Below are 17,018 nucleotides of genomic sequence, written 5' to 3'. Positions count from 1 at the left end.
TTGAGACGGAGTTTCACTCATGCTACCCAGGCTGGAGTGCAATGGCACGATCTCGGCTCACCGCAACCTCCGCCTCCTGGGTTCAAGCAATTCTCCTGCCTCAGCCTCCCGAGTAGCTGGGATTACAGGTGCGCGCCACCACGCCCAGCTAATTTGTGTTTTTTTTAGTAGAGAAAGGGGTCTCACCACGTTGGCCAGGCTGCTCATGAACTCCTGACCTCGTATTCCACCCTCCTCGGCCTCCCAAAGTGCTGGGATTACAGGCGTGAGCCACCGCGCCCGGCCTCCCCTGTTTCTAATATGTGCATGATGTAGCCCGTCCCTGAGAGCTCTTCGAGGAGGTTACAACATCCGAAGACTGCCGCTGGATGCCCATATTGCAGAGACAAACTGAGATCTGGCTCCTATGGTAGACACGTGGACTGGAAACAGTTTCCTGGGCTCTACTACCTGGAGGAGACCGGGGTCCTGCCTAGCTCCGGCGCGCGTTTTACAGTCTAGAGAGACCCCACTCCCAGCCAACTTGACCACACCCTTGGCCACCTGCCACGCCCCCAGAGCTCCAGGCTCCACCCTCAGCCCATAAGGCTCCGCCCCATGGCCATCGACCACGCCCCCAGCTCGCAGGGTCCTGTCCTCGGCTCCCCGACTCCTCGACTTCATCTTCAGCCCCAAGGTTCCGCCTCTTCTCTTCCACCTCCAGGCCTTTGCACAGGCCGTGCCCTCTGCCCGGAGCACCCTCCTCCTTCTCCACACCACCTGTCCGGTTCTACCCTCAAACCCTGCCTTTCCCTCTGGCCACACCCTCTGGCCCCTCCTCTTTGGGCTGAGGGGTCAGAGAAAAGGCTTAGGGCAAGGACTGGGGCACAGCAGGGGAAGCTGGTGACCTGGGGGTGGGGTTTTCAAGAAGAGCGGGCGGAAGCGGCACCGACAGGAAGACACCCGGGACGGCCCGAGGCTCTGAGCTCCCGGCCGAGGACCAGTGTCCAGCCGGTCCGGGCCATGAACTTTGGGTCAAAGGTCACCCTATCCCAGTCTACGGGCGGGGTCGGCACCCCCGCGTAGGCTCAGATCTGGGTAGAGGTAGGGGATTCGGCAGCATTCGGTCCGGCTTAGTCAAGTAGGACCGGGTCCGAGTTGGATCTGATCTCATTGAGTTGGACTTGGTCCAGAAGAGTCGCTTAAGAGTTCGGGTGGATTCGGTTATGTCCGACTAAGCTCGGGAGAGTTCGGATAAGTCGAGTTTGTTCGTCTAAGTCCGTTTAAACTCGGTCTACTTCGAACAAGTCCGGGTGACGCTCGGGCCGAGCGGGGTATATGGGTTACGTACGGCTACACTGGGGTTAGTTCGGGTATCTCCGACTGGGACCGGCCGCGCTCGGCATGTTCCGTCAGGCTCCAGCGGATTTGGCGGCACCGGGAAAAGCCCCGGGCCAGCCGAGGGGCGGGGCTTCTTAACCCTTCCCTGCCCAGTCTGGGGCGCGCCGTGGACGCAGTGGCGCTACTGGAGACGCTCTTAGGGGCGTACTGGAAGCGGCGCTACCCTAAATCTGCCCCTCGAGGGGAATGCGGGTGGACAGACATGCGGGTGGCGACCCTCGACTCCTCTCTCGCCTCTCCCCCAAGGGTTCCAGGAAAGCGCGCCTACAGACAAATAGGGAAACTGAGGCCAGGAGCGGCCACAAGGTGTGCAAATCCGGATCCCGGGCGCGGAGGGTTAAGGGCTGGGTCCGGTTTTTCTTGGGGCGGGGGAGGCTGTTTTTCTTTCTGCTCTAAACTTAGCTAAGAGCGGCGGGGTCAGGCTGTGGTTCCATGACGCGGGCGGCGCGGGGGTAGGGCGCCCCGGCTGTGGGAACGGCGCCGCTGCCTTTTGGCCAGGCGGGTAAACTGAGGCAGGGAGGTCGGACTTGGATTCGTTCGGGTCCGGCCTGCGCAGGGCCTGCCCTTGTTCATCCTCACTTCTGGGCACCCGCGATGCGCCCTCGTCGCCCCCGCACTCTCTCCAGCGCCTTCAGAAGGGACCGAGCTTCGCTGGTGTTTGGTGCCCCAGGTTGCTCTCGGAACCCCCACTCCCCTACTCCCCGGCTGAAATGGAATCACCAGGAACCACGATCACGTCGTCTCCTTCCAACCCCAGCTGTAACCTTACAAGGGGACCTCCCCTCTCAGCCAGACTGCGTGGCAAAGTGGGTGCCAATTCGGCGCGGACCGAGCGCAGGGTGCCAGCCACAGTCGGCGCCCACAAGCCCCACTCCGAACCCCAGCCTCGCCGGCACCCCGCCCCACGAGTTAACAGCCGTTTCTGGAGAGGCAGGGATTCGAACCCAGAGGGATGGACCGGGTGCTTCGAGGATGCAGCGCAAGCAGCTGCGGGGAGCGGGCGCGCGCTCAGCCTGGGGCTCCCGAACACCCTGCCTCGAAAACCCCATCAATTCAGGTCTTCCTCTGTGGACACCCAGGGTTCCTTGTGAGGTCCCCAGGACATCTCTTTGCTGGCACGGGGACGGGATGGTGGCGGGAGGGAACGCCAAGGGGAGGGGTGCCCCTTCCCCCTCCTCCCACTGCCTGGACGCACAGCCTGCCTGCCCCAGGCCAGCGAGGGTCAGGAGGAGACGTGAGCCTCAGCCCGTCCCACTCTGGGCCGCACAGCTGGAAGCGGACAGACGGCTGGTCCCCTGGGCCTGTGTTCAGGCGGCGGGTGGAGACAGACAGAGACAGAGAGAGACAGAGTCGCCAACTGCAAGACAGGAGTAGGATAGGGGGAGAAGGATACAGAGAAAGCGAGGGAAACGCAGAGCGTCCATGCCCTGACCCCGGCCCCGGCCTCAGCTGTCCCTGCCCTTGTCCCTGTCCCTGCCCTTCCCACCTCCGCACCGGGCGTCCCGGTGACCCTGCCAGGCCCTCTGTCCCGCCTCACCACAGCGGATGGGCCACCGTGAAGCGCCGCTGCAGGCGGATGCTCTGATTCACCAAAAGCTTCCTGAAGAGCCCCGGGGAACCGCGCGGGGAGCCCCGAGGGGAGCCGGGCCCGGGGGCCGGGGCAGGCGCGGGGGGGCCCTGCATCGCCAAGACCGCGTGGAGGCTGGAGGGAGAGCCGGCTGCGTGGGACCTTTTCTGGACAGCTGCAGGGGCGGAGCCCAGCGGGGAGGGGGCAAAGGGCGCATCGGCCCCGCCTCGCGCTGCGACGGCTCCATGACGACCCTCGGGACAAACAGGGAAACTGAGGCATGGAGTCAAACGCAACTCTCTGCTCCTTTTTTTTTTTTTTGAGAAAGGATTTCACTGTGTTGCCCAGGCTGGAGTGCGGTGGCACAATCCTAGCTCGTTGCAACCTCAGCCTCCTGGGCTCAAGGGATCCTCCTACCACGGCCTCCCGAGTAGCTGGGATGCACGCCCCCACACCCAGGCTAATGTATTTTCTGGAGAGAAGGGGTTTCCTTATGTTGCCCAGGCTGGTCTCGAACTCCTGGACTCAAGTGATCCTCCTGCCTCAGCCTCCGAAAGTGCTGGGATTACAGGTGTGAGCCTGTATCTGGCCCAACTACACCACTTTAGGAGGCTGCCCCTAAGATCCCAGAGCCTGGGTCTTTCTCAGCCATCCTCTGAACACCCGTGGTTAGTGAAGCTTGCTGGGCCGATAACTGCTAAAAGGTATAAAATGAGGGAGTCAGAAAGGAAGGTGTTGAGAGAAACAGCTGTCCTGCCTTCCATTATGAGGGTGTCATCGAGACATCCAGCTTGCCAATGTCTGATCTCACCCAATGTTTCCAATCTTCCTCTACCCATTTTTCAGATGGAGAAACTGAGGCCCAGTGCCACCAAACAGCCCACCAGAAACTATAAACCCTTAATCTTTGCCAAGTGGGGAAACTGAGGCTTCCATGGAAGCGGGCACAGGCATGGGTCTTTGCTGCAGGGCAGTGAGACTCAAACTCAGGTTCCCCTCTCCCGGCACCCCGCCACGCAAGTCCCCACGTGACCCCCCACCTGCTCTGACATTCCCCAGGCCCTGTCTCTGGATGTCTTCGCCTCTCCTGCTGTCTCATCCTGGACAAACATCCGCACACCACCTCCGCCAAGCCTTCCGTCCTGCGAAGCCTCAGCCGCCCACCCCTGCCCTCGGAGGGACCTCACTGTCCCAAGATTGCGGCAGCAGGGGGAGGGAGGCTCTTGTGTCTGGGAAGATTCCAAGAGTCTGTACCAGGTGCTCTACCCTTGGAATGTTGGGATCGGGCTGGCCTTGTTCCAGTCTGCAGAAAAGGAAACCAAGGCTTAGCATGTGTCACACATGGAGGAAGGACCCAGAAACATCCCTGTCACAGGCAGAGGCCCGGGGGACCTCCCAGCAGCTGAGGCCTCACCATGCCCCTTGCTGTGGAATAACCTCTGTCTCTCATCCTAGGCCTTGCCTGAGCTGCCTCAGTCTTGGTGTCCCCACACACGGTACCCATGTTTCTGGCAGTCCTGGAGAAGCCCCATTGATCAGGGCTTCCATAGGAGATCCTGAGGCAACCCTGCTAAGGCCAGATACATGAGATTCTCCCCATTGTACAGATGAGAAAACAGAGGCTCTGAGGAGGGGTCACACAGCCCAGAAAGACAGAGAGCCTCAGGTATCTGGCCAGGAAGCCCCCCTAACGCCCTGCAGCTTTGCAACCAGACACCTGGTGGGAACCAGACCTCTCTGTCCCCAAGACAAAAATACCATCTGTGGCTGCTGGGGCAGACCTAATTATAGCCATCCCTAGGGGACAGAGGCTACTAGGATTGGCCTAGTGGGGACACTGGAGCCAAGTTCTGAGCAGTCTTGACACCATCTCCCCGCCACCGTGAGAGAGGTGACAGTGATTGCATGTCCCCAAGGAGAAACTGAGGCACAGAGTGATTCTACCCCTGCCCCAAAGTCACAGACATAAAATAAGAGGCTTTTGGTTTGCAGTAGCTTTGAAGCTCTCTTGAAAAAAAAAAAAAAAAAAAAAAGGAGGCTAAGACTGATGACATAAACAGAGTGCTTCAGAAACACGCGGCACTCAGCCAACAGCTGTGAAGGTGAAAGTCATTGGATTTTCAGAGGAAACCTATAAAGTGTGGATAACTATTCCCATTTCAAGGATGGGGCTACTGAGGCACAGAGAGGCACAGTCATTTGCCCAGGGACACACAGCCATAAGGTGCAAGATTGGGGTCATAGGAACCCAGGCAGACAGCGTTCTTCCCGGCCTGGGTCCTCCCCCACTGAATGGTTAACTCACTTCATCCCCTCTGAAGTTCCAGGGGGAACACTCACGTTAATATTTTATCAATAGTTTTACTATTAATGTTTCACTCATAGCTTTAACTTATTTCTAACAGGAAGGTGTTAATTAATATCTGTTGGGATGGAGAAACTTGGCCCCTACTTGATCCTGGGAGGGCCTCCAAGCCCCACTGGGAACGGGACAAAGCTGAAAGAGGTTTGGAGAGAAACACCCCGCCCCCACCCCATCCCTGCATTACTGCATGGCCGGGAGAGCTGCCCAGTAGTCTCAGGTGCCTTTATTTTTGTTTTTAATTGTAGTTTATTGTATATATATTTTTTGAGATGGAGTTTCACTCCTGTTGCCCAGGCTGGAGGGCAATGGCGCAATCTTGGCTCACTGTAACCTCTGCCTCCCAGGTTCAAGCGATTCTCCTGCCTCAGCCTCCCAAATAGCTGGGACTATAGGTGCGTGACACCACGCATGGCTAATTTTTGTATTTTCAGTAGAGGTGGGGTTTCACCATGTTGGCCAGGCTGGTCTCGAACTCCTGACCTCCCGACTTTGGGAGGCTGAGGCGGGTGGATCACGAGGTCAGGAATTTGAGATCAGCCTGGCCAACATGATGAAACCCCATCTTTACTAAAAATACAAAAATTAGCTTGGTGGGAGGCACACGCCTGTAGTCCCAGCTACTCAGGAGGCTGAGGCAGGAGAATTGCTTGAACCCAAGAGCGGGAGGTTGCAGTAAGCCAAGATCATGCCACTGCACTCCAGCCTGGGCGACAGAGTGACACTCTGTCTTAAAAAAAAAAATGTGGCCGGGCGTGGTGGCTCACACCTGTAATCCAAGCACTTTGGAGGCCAAGGCGGGCGGATCACCTGAGGTTGGGAGTTCAAGATCAGCCTGACCAACATGGTGAAACCCCGTCTTTAAAAGAAAAAAAGAAAAAAGAAAAAAAGGTGAGAGCCAAAGGTGCCTTTTGCATGTCCCTTCTCTGGGCAGACACTTTTCTCCACCACCACCAGGTGGCCCCAGAGAGATTTTTTTTTTTTTTTAAACTGGATGTTTTTTGCCCATTTTATAGATGAGTAAACTAAGACGTGGAGAGGGAGATGACTTGCTCAAGTCTCCACGGAGGGGTCAACCAGAATGAGGAGGGTGGGGCCCGAGTCACATGCATAGATGCTCACATAGGTCAAATCACACACTCCTTTGCTCCAGCCCCTCCCATAGCCCCCCATTGCCCTCAGATCTGAATTCACACCTCCCTAGAGGCCTCATGTGGCCCATCCCTGCCTCACTTCTCTTGGCTTCCTCTGTTCCAGCCTCTCCCCACTCCTTGCTGTTCCCCGAATCAGCCAGACTTATTCCCACCCCATGGCCCTTGTCTGAATGCCTGTCCCCTGCTACTACATCTTTTGGGTTACAGTCAGAGAGTCACCTCCTCCAAGAGGCCCTCCCTGACTAGCCAGGTAAATGCCTCAGAGAACCCTCCAGTCATGGGTATGACTTCACATTTATTGTCATGATTATTTGCCTGTGAGTCCCTCAAGAACAAGGCCAGATCTGCCTCGTTCCCTGCTGTTCCCTCAGTACTTGCAGTTAGTGGTGGCTCATCCCTGTAATCCCAGCACTCTGGGAGGCCAAGGTGTGTGAATCCCTTGAGGTCAAGAGTTTGAGACCAGCCTGGGCAACATAGCGAAACCCCGTCTCTACTAAAAATACAAGTATTAGCCAGGTGTGGTGGTCACCTGTAATCCCAGCTACTGGGGAGACTGAGGCAGGAGAATCGCTTGAACCTGGGAGGTGGAGGTTGCAGTGAACTGAGATTATGCCACTGCACCCCAGCCCAGAGTGAGAGACTCCGTCTAAAAAGAATAATAAATAAATAAGTGCTTGTAGCACAAACAGAGAGCCTCCCCTCCCATCCTCCAGCCACACTGATCTGTTTTCAGCTCCTCACATGCCTGATCCTCTTGCGTCTGAGGCTTTGCACATTCTGTTCCTTCTACTTAGAATACCCTTCCCTTTACTCACCCTGGCTGACCTCTTTCCTTCTGCAGGCTAAGCTTAGATGTCACTTCTTTCAAGCAGTCCTCCCTGAATCCCACCCCGCTGCTGGGTCAGGAGACTCCTCTGGATTTGTTCCCTGATCTTTCCCCATCACCATGTGCCTTCTCCACCTGGGATGAGTCTGTCTCCACCATCAGCCTGGGGGACACAGCTTCTTGGTCCATGGTTGTGTTCCCAACACAGGGCCTGCCACCCAGTAGGTGTTTAAATGCCTTCTCAACAAAATGCTAGCACGGTTGCTCACGCCTGTAATTCCAGCACTCTGGGAGGCTGAGGCAGGTGGATCACCTGAGGTCAGGAGTTCAAGTCCAGCCTGGCCAACATGGTGAAACCCCGCCTCTACTAAAAATACAAAAAAAAAAAAAAAAATAGCTGGGCATGGCAGGCGCCTGTAATCCCAGCTACTTGGGAGACTTAGGCAGGAGGATCACTTGAACCCAGGAGACAGAGGGTGCAGTGAGCTGAGATCATGCCATTGCACTCCAGCCTGGGCAACAGAGTGAAACTTCATCTCAAAAAAGAAAAATGCTTGGACCCTCCCAGACCCCTGTGATCCATCTAGGGCTGTGGAGAAACACAGCTCCAACAGTTTTTAGGGCTGGGAAAAGAGCCTCAAGCTGGGGACCCTGTGTGTACCAGGCTCTGGCACACAATGTTCATCTCACTGATGAAGACGCTGAGGCTCTGGGAGGCACCACCGCTTGCTCAATAGCACCCAGCAGGTTGGCTTTGGGGCCTGGCCTTGAGCTCAATTTCCCCGGTCTTCCCCTCCCCACCCCGTGAACCCCTCCCTCCCACATCAGCATGAACAAGCAAAGTGGGCCACTGCATACACATCCACATATGTGTGACTGCAGTGCATATGAGGTACAGCACAACAGGTGTGTGCACACACACCCGTGCAGAGGGACACCCAATCCACCGCTCCTGCCTCCCAGAGCCAAGCGGGGGCTTCCCCTAGACAAGCTCACACCAAGGCTCTGCTTGTTCTTTCTTGAAAATGGAAAGTTATGAGTCACCAGCAGGGAGAGGGCAGGCGGGGCTAGAAGGCAGGGAGGGGGAAGGAGCTCCTGGGTCACCTGAGAACAGCCCCAACCCCTCCGGACTGCACCAGATGCCTCCCAGGCTGCTGGAGGGCCAGGCTGGGGGTGAGAGACCAGGCTTGCTGACAGAGTCAGAAGCCAGTAGCCCCTGGGTGGGGGGGGGGGGGGGGGTCCGTGCACTAGGACGCGATAAAGCCAAGCTCCAGAGCAGGGAAGCAACTCATCCGAGGACACCCTGGACTGGACTGAAACCTGGGCCGCTGGTCCCACTGACTTAGCTCCCCTCCAACCTAAGGAGGACTTGGAATTCCTGGACCCTCCTCCCTGGCCCTGGAGCCTCCACCTGGTAGCTGGAGACACTTAGGTCGGGCCTCCTGGGAATTCTACTTTATGAGTCTCTTCGGTCTCTGTTTGAACCCCACCCCACTCAGCTTACACGAAACAGAAGGAACAGGCCCTCCTTACTTAAGTGAAAGAAACCTCCTGTCCACAAGCTTCCCAAGGGACTTCCCTTCCTCCCACAGGGGAGCAGGGTGGAATGAGGGAGTGGAGGTGGGGGAGGGAGCAAGAGGAGGCTTCTCCCCCCAACACTGGTGGCAGCCTGCCCTGGCCTTTTTATATCTATAATATATTAAATAGGCTGGGTGCAGTGGCTCACACATGTAATCCTAGTACTTTGGGACTAAGGCAGGAGGATCGTTTGAGGCCAAGAGTTCAAGACCAGCCTGGGCAACATGGCGAAACCCCACCTCTAGCAAAAACACAAAAATTAGCTGGGGGTGGTGACATGCCCCTGTAGTCCCAGCTACTCAAGAGACTGAGGTGGGAGGATGGCTTGAGCCCGGGAGGCAGAGGTTGCAGTGAGCAGTGATCAAGACAGTGCACTTCTACCTGGGTGATAAAGTGAGAGTCTGTCTCAAAAATAGAAACGTGTGTGTGTGTGTGTGTGTGTGTGTGTGTGTGTGTGTGTGTATTTATATCCAAGCACCCCAGGGTTACCTCAGGTGTTTGAGGTGGTCGCAAACCTCCCCCACAGCCCTGCGGACATTCCTCGGTTCAGAAAACCTTCGGACCCCCAGCTGTGTTAACGCAGGGGCAGTTACACTCAGCCACACACCTACAGGCACCACAAGGGGAGACACACCGGTACACCCACAACTGCCTGGGGACACATGGACTCATACCCAAGCATGAACGCACAGGAACACCCCAAACACATCTAGTCACTCCAGTCTCATGTGCGCTCGCACACACACACACGCTTTCGGTCCCAACCGCACGTGGGCACACCCGGTCACACAGACCCACAAGCCGTGATGACACCAGCACCCTCAGCTCCACCCCGACGTAGAAATAGCTTTTTCCTTCCAAGCGCCAGCCTCAGCCAAGCAGCAGAGACCCTCCCCCACTCCCGCCAGGCCCCGCGCGCCCCTCCCCCGCGCTGCAGGAGGGCCCTGCCCCGGCCACCTACCGCCTGCAGGAGGAAATGGGCCAGGACAGCCGCGACTTCCTGAGCCCGGGCCGCGGGCTCAGGTCCTGCTCGCGGCAGCCCGCGGACTTCTCTGGGTCCGAATGGAAGCGCTGTTGGATGCGGATGGGGCGCCGGGGTTGCCGCCACAGGTGCTTCGGGGCCCTGGCCGTGCCTTGGCGGCCGCGAGGGCGACTCAACCTGCTGCACGCCTCTGCCCCTTCGCCGACCCCCAGGGTCTCCATGCGCCAGAGAAAGGGGTCTGGGATAGCCGGGAGCAGGAGTCGTCCCCTTGAGCGGGCGCCGAGGAGCGTCTGCGCCCGGGTCCGGCCCAGGGCCGGGAGTGCAGGCGACAGCGAGGAGCTGTCCGCGCTGGAGGTGCTGAAGCAGGGAAGGTGGAACCCGGGGCTCAAGGTGGGGCCGACACCGAGGAGCTGTCGATGCCCTGATGGTGCTGAAGGGCAGAACAGGGGAGAAGAATGTGGCGAGGGGTGTTGAAGCTAGGGGCTGGAGAGACGCCCGCCCAGCCCCGAGAACAGGCTGCCGTCCCCGCTAGCGCTGCATGGAAAAGAACCAAGACAAGGACTTGGAGTGGAGAAGACAGAAACTGTTCGCTGATTGCTTCTAAATGGAGGGCAGGGAGACAGGGTTTCAGGAGACCCCCGGGGCCGAGACGCTGCCCCTCCCTCCCGTGTTGAAAGAGAAAAAGGTAGATTTAGGAGCTCCGGGTGGCAGACAGCGACGAGCTGTCCGCGACTGGATGGTGCTGAAGGCAGGGGAGGGAGACGGGTTTGGGAGCACCCCCAGATCAGGGCGTCATCTGCCCAGGAGGTGCTAAAACCTGAGCAGTGACGGGTCCTCAACCTTTCCCAGCAACAGTGGCAACAAGAAGTCTGGAAGCAGAATCAGGGCTCTGGTCTTCAGAGGTACGTACAGATAGCGGTCTTTCTGCCAAGCCCAGAAGGTAGGCTCTGCGGTTCAGCCCCAGAAGGGGTCTCTTTGGAGCCCTAAAACGCAATGCCCACCCATGCCAGGGAGGGAGCTGAGAAGGACAGAGAAATTGGCAAGGCTGTGACGGGGCCTCCCATGTCTGGGATGAGCACACAGAGGCTACCTCTGGCCGGAGCTCCAAAGAGCCGCCAGTAGAGATGGGCAAAGAGGAAAAGTCAGGTCTCTCTAAGAAACAACCTAGTTCTGATTCTAAGACCCTCCCCACCCCAAAGCCACGGTGCAGCTGAGTTGGGGGAGGACTGGCAGAAAACCCACCTTTTGTGGAAGCTCAGGACAGGCAGGAGGAGTATCTCTGAGACTTGCGCTTTTAAAGCCACACCAACACTCAGACCCTCAGCGGAAATGGCAGGATCTCATTCGCCCTGAGAAAGTCCCAGGCCCCACCTCACAGCCACGATTCCTGCCATCAAACCCCAGGCCTGCCCCTCCCTGCCAGTTCTGGAAACTCAAGTCCCCACCCACCAGGCATCTTAGTCTCAGGGGTAATTTCCTGGGAAGTGGCAAGGAGGGGTGGAAACATTTTCCATCATGGTTAACTGAAGTAAGCGTGAACAGCGGCAAGGCTGGGCGGGTGAGTGTGGTACAGAAAGAGGTGGGATTTTGTACTCCCAGGGTCACGACTTGGTGGAGGCCCCCTGGGCTGGGGCAGGGAGGCACTTGGGGCCATTAGGGTGCCACTTGCTGCAGCAGATTTGGGAAGAGCCCCGATCTTTTTGGATGTCTCAGAAACATTCAATAGCGTCTTTCCCATGGAGACAGACTCCCAGTGACCTTGGTGGAGGCCTCTGGGCTGGAGCAGGGAAGCATTTGGGGCCATTACGGTACCACTTGCTGCAGCAGATTTGGGAAGAGCCCCAATCTTTTTGGATGTCTCAGAAACATTCAACAGGGTATTTCCCATGGAGACTGCCTCCCAGTGACCCCAGCCATGTCACCAGGTTGGAGAAAAGGAAAATGTTTGAGCTGGGAAGTCAGGCAGACTGAATTCAAGCTCCACTACCATCATGCCTTGCTGTGTGATGCATGACAAATGACTCCCTCTCTGTTCTATGCTTGGGTGGTTTGCTCCCTGTTCTCCACTCCCCCACCACCCCCAAGAACTGACTGTGGGAGACAACTTGGCCCAGTGGTGAGGAACATGGTCACTAGCTGGCTCTGTCACTTCCCCTCCCAAAGCTTTTTTTTTTTTTTTTTTTGACATGGACTCCAGCCTGATCGCCAGAGCAGGAGTGCAATTGTGCAATCTCGGCTCACTGCAACCTCCACCTCCCGGTTCAAGGGATTCTCCTGTCTCAGCCTCCTGAGTAGCTAGGATTACAGGCACGTGCCACCAAGCCCAGCTAATTTTTGTATTTTTAGTAGAGACGGGGTTTCATCACGTTGGTCAGGCTGGCCTCAAACTCCTGACCTCGTGATCTGCCCACCTCAGCCTCCCAAAGTGCTAGGATTACAGGTGTGAGCCACCGTGCCTGGCCCAAAGCTTTTTAATATTCTAGAAAATGGGGATAAATAATGGTGTCTCCAACTCTTGGCGTCATTGTGAGGACTAAAAGTGATGTTAAATGTAAAGGGTCTGAGACCAGGAGCTGTACACACCAGTCCCCACCCTCCTCAGCTCCTGCTAGCATCCACCAACAACTGGCATGCCTACTTTTTTTTTTTTGGAGACAAAGTCTCACTGTGTCACCCAGGCTGGAGTGCAGTGGCGCGATCTCTGCTCACTGCAACCTCTACCTTCTGAGTTCAAGTGATTTTCCTGCCTCAGTCTCCTGAGTGGCTGGGATTTCTCACACCCACCACCACACCCAGTTATTTTTTTTGAGACAGAGTCTCGCTCTGTCACCCAGGCTGGAGTGCAGTGACATAATCTTGGCTCACTGCAACTTTCGCCTCCTGGGTTCAAGCAATTCTCTCCCTCAGCCTCCTGAATACCTGGGATTACAGGCACCACCTCCATGCCCGGCTAATTTTGTTTGTATTTGTTTTTTTAGTAGAGATGGGGTTTCAGCATGTTGGCCAGACTGGTCTTGAACTCCTGACCTTGTGATCCACCCAACTCGGCCTCCCAAAGTGCTGGATTTCCGGCATGAGCCACCATGCCAGCCAATTTTTGTATTTTTAGTAGAGACGGGGTTTCACCATGTTGTCCAGGCTGGTCTCAAACTCCTGACCTCAGGTGATTCACCTGCTTCAGCCTCCAAAAGTGCTGGGATTATAGGCATGAGCCACCGCACCTGGCCCTGGCGGTAGGTCTACTTTGTAAATGTCATCCAAATTTCCTCACTGCTCTCCAGCCCATGGCTCCCACCCTTGTCCAAGAACCAGTATCTCCTGTGGCCAGAACTGCCCAAGTCTTCCTTGTCTCCTTTCACTCCTGTCCCTGACAGCCAATTCTCCCCAACAGCAAGCCACAGGGAATTTTTTTAATGCCAATACTGATAAAGTCTCTCTAGAAAACACACTCCTGGCTCTCCAGGGCACCCCATGAGGTCTTGTGTGTGGTTTCAGCCCCTGCCCACTTCCTGGGGCTCCCTTCCCACCCTCCAGCCACACTGGTCTGTTTTCAGCTCCTTACATACCTTAACCTCTGGAGTCTGAGGCTTTGCACGTTCTATTCCATCTGCTTGGAATGCCCTTCCCTGCACTCCCACTGTTTGACTTCTCTTTATCCCTCAGGCTAAGGTTTTGTTTTTCTGTTTTTTGTTCTTTTGTGTGTTTTTTGTTTGTTTGTTTGTTTTTATTTTTTTGAGATGGTGTCTTACTTTGTCACCTAGGCTGGAGTGCACTGGTGCACTCCACCTCCTGGGTTCAAGCGATTCTGCTCCTGAGTAGCTGGGACTACAGGCACATGCCATAACGCCTGGCTAATTTTTGTATTTTCAGTAGAGATGGGGTTTCACCATGTTGGCCAGGCTGGTCTTGAACTCCCAACCTCGAGTGATTGACTGGCTTCGTCCTCCCAAAGTCCTAGGATGACAGGCATAGCCACCACCCCCAGCCCCTCTTTTTTTTCTTGTTTTTCCTTTTTGAGACAGGGTCTTGCTCTGTTGCCCAGGCTGGAGTGCAATGGCACGATATTGGCTCACTGCAACCTGTACCTCCGAGGTTTAACAATTATCCTGCCTCAGCCTCCAGAGCAGCTGGGATTAAAAGTGCGCTCCACCAAGCCTGGCTATTTTGTGTGTGTGTGTGTGTCTGTGTGTGTGTCTGTGTGTGTGTGTGTATTTTTAGAGAGACAGGGTTTCACTATGTTGTTCAGGCTGGTCTCAAACTCCTTACCTCAAGTGATTCCCCCACCTCGGCCTCCCAAAGTGCTGGGATTACATGCATGAGCCACCACACGCAGGCCCTCAGGCTAAATTTAAATGCCACTTCTTCCAGGCAGTCCTCCCTGAGCCCCCTCCATGGAGGAGCCTCCTCTAGGCTCCTCTGTTCGTCTCCATCACAGCATGATTACTTTGTCCTGTCTCTGCCTGGTATAATCTGTCTCCCCCATCAGCCTGTGGGCATCTCCTTGTGCATGGCTGTGTGCCCAGTGTGTGCCCAGTACAGGGCCTGGCACACAGTGGGTGCTTACTTAGTAAATTCTTTCTGGATAAGGTTAAGAAGGGTTCAGCTGGATGAACTGGTCTTCCTCTCCTGAAGCCAGCCCCTTTAATCCCCATCGGCCTCCTCACCTGCCTGGGACCATGCTGTGTCTTTTCTCTGTCCCTTGAGCCTCAATGGTGAACACCACACGGGCACTGGGCTCGACCTCTCCAGGGAGCCCAAGGCGGCTCGGCAGCGGTGGCAGCAAGGGGGTCCCTGAGAAGCCTCTCCGGATGATCCCACCACCAATGGGGCTCACAGGGACCAAGCCACAATCCACCAACTCCTGGACCTGCTGGGAGAAACCGGCAAGACATGAGCAAGTTCTTGGGCATGGGACCTCTCTAGGACCCCGAAATGCTCTCGCCGAGACACTTGGACTAGCTCAGAGACCTGTATCTCAGTCCCACTGCTCCCCTGTGTAAATTTACCTCTCTGAGCCTCAGTTTCCTCATCTGTGAAATGGGGATCTCAAACTTGGGGGAATATAAATAGTGCCTGGTCCAGGCCAGGCACAGAGCCCACACCTGTAATCCCAGCACTGTGGGAGGCCGAGGCAGGTGGACCTCCTGAGATTGGGAGTTTGAGACCAGCCTGACCAACATGGAGAAACCCCGTCTCTACTAAAAATACAAAATTAGCTGGCCATGGTGGCACATGCCTGTAATCCCAGCTACTTGGGAGGCTGAGGCAGGAGAATCACTTAAACTCAGGAGGCGGAGGCTGCAGTGAGCAGAGATCACGCCATTGCACTCCAGCCTGGGTGGCAGAGTGGGACTCCATCTCAAAAAAAAAAAAAAAAAGAAAAAGAAAAAGTAAAACAATAAACATGCAGTAAATAAGCAAATTAATAATAACAACAGTACTAATGGCTGACATTTCCTGCACAATCACTCCATATAAATGCTGTTCCAAGAGTCCAGGATGGGCTCATGAAGGCATAATGAGGCCATTTAGCTCATTTCCATTTGGAGGTTAAGTAACTAGGGCCCAAGGTTGCAATTGGTAAATAAATGCGATTCTCAGCTTCAGCGCTGAGTTTCTTGAAAAAGGACTGAATTAGATAAATTAAATGAGATGCTGTTTCCAAGCAGGCTCTGGGTAAATGCTGGAGACATTTTAAGAATGGGCAGAATCGGGCTGAGCGGATGCGTAGGGAGTGTGAGCTCTTCAGTGCAACAGACCTGGGTTCAATCCAGGCCATCTAGGGCAAGGGGGCCTCAGTTTGCCGATCTGTGAAGTGGAGATGAAAGGGTACTGATCCCTCAGAGGTGTTGGTGGTAAAACAATGGAACCCACGTGCGCCAGACACAGGCTGGGTGCCCTCCGTGGTGCTGGCCTCAGAGTCGGGCACGAAACTGGAACTCACAGCTTTGGGGTAAGGGGAGCAGAGAAGACAAATGCGGAGAAGGGAGAGGTAGGACTCAAAGAGATGGGCCAGCCCTCCCCTGCTCTACTCTGCAGCCTCACCAGCGGGCCTCTCTCCACCACCAGACTGAGCATTAAAACTGGGAAACTGGGCTGGGCGCAGTGGCTCACACCTATAATCCCAGCACTTTGGGAGGCCGAGGCGGGTGGATCACAAGGTCAAGAGATCGAGACCATCCTGGTCAACATGGTGAAACCCCGTCTCTACTAAAACTACAAAAAAAAATTAGCTGGGCATGGTGGTGCGTGCCTGTAATCCCAGCTACTCAGGAGGCTGAGGCAGGAGAATTGCCTGAACCCAGGAGGCGGAGGTTGCGGTGAGCCGAGATTGCGCCATTGCACTCCAGATTGGGTAACAAGAGCGAAACTCTGTCTCAAAAAAAAAGAAAAAAAAAAAAAAAAAAACTGGGAAACTGGCCGGGCGCAGTGGCTCACGCCTATAATCCCAACACTTTAGGAGGCTGAGGCAGGCGGATCGCTTAAGGTCAGGAGTTCGAGACCAGCCTCACCAACATGGCAAAACCCTATCTCTACTAAAAATACAAAAATTAGCCGGGCGTGGCGGCGTGCACCTGTAATCCCAGCTACTGGAGAGGCTGAGGCAGGAGAATCGCTTGAACTCATGAGGCAGAGGTTGCAGTGAGCTGAGATCGCGCCACTGCACTCTAGCCTGACAACGGAGTGAGACTTAGTCTCAAAAAAAAGAGAAAGAGACTTGGGATCTGATTCTGGGAGCATGTTGAGGTTTGAGGAGTGTGATCTATTTGGGGATTGTAGGGCACCTCCTGTGGCCACCGTGAGGAGCAGGGACTGTCCCTGGGGCAGAGGTTAGAGTGGCGTGCAGGTGAGACATGGACCAGAGTGGGGTCTATGAGTGGATTTGAGAACATGTTTTGGGGAACTGAGAGACAGGCCATCGCCCTAGGATGTGAGAAAGAGAAGATTCGGAGGCCGGGCGCGGTGGCTCACGCCTGTCATCCCAGCACTGTGGGAGGCCGAGGCAGGTGGATCACAAGGTCAAGAGATCGAGACCTTCCTGGTCAACATGGTGAAACCCCGTCTCTACTAAAAATACAAAAAATTAGCTGGGCATGGTGGCGCGTGCCTGTAATCCCAGCGACTCAGGAGGCTGAGGCAGGAGAATTGCCTGAACCCAGGAGGCGGAG

The 17,018-nt window shown here is 55.7% G+C and overlaps 1 protein-coding gene across 2 annotated transcripts in view; it reads right to left on the bottom strand.

The window, feature by feature from the left end:
- PDE4C (phosphodiesterase 4C) overlaps positions 1-11,534 on the bottom strand; it is a 25,955-nt gene extending 14,421 nt beyond the window's left edge. Inside the window, exon 1 of one of the 2 annotated variants that reach the window (XM_032267926.1) lies at positions 9,829-11,534. In XM_032267926.1, coding sequence (XP_032123817.1) covers positions 9,829-10,070 — 242 coding nt within the window. In that variant the 5' untranslated portion in view covers positions 10,071-11,534. Of the gene's footprint in view, positions 1-2,917; positions 3,118-9,828 lie in introns of those variants that run through there. The other variant, XM_032267927.1, reaches the window with a different exon arrangement.
- Between the last annotated feature and the right edge of the window lie 5,484 nt (positions 11,535-17,018).

This window comes from Sapajus apella, unplaced genomic scaffold, assembly GCF_009761245.1.
Source record: "Sapajus apella isolate SASKATOON/1434 unplaced genomic scaffold, GSC_monkey_1.0 scaffold173, whole genome shotgun sequence".
NCBI classification, from domain to species: Eukaryota; Metazoa; Chordata; class Mammalia; order Primates; family Cebidae; genus Sapajus; species Sapajus apella.
The sequence above is the reverse complement of the archived record's forward strand: the minus strand, read 5'-3'. Positions and strand labels throughout refer to the sequence as shown.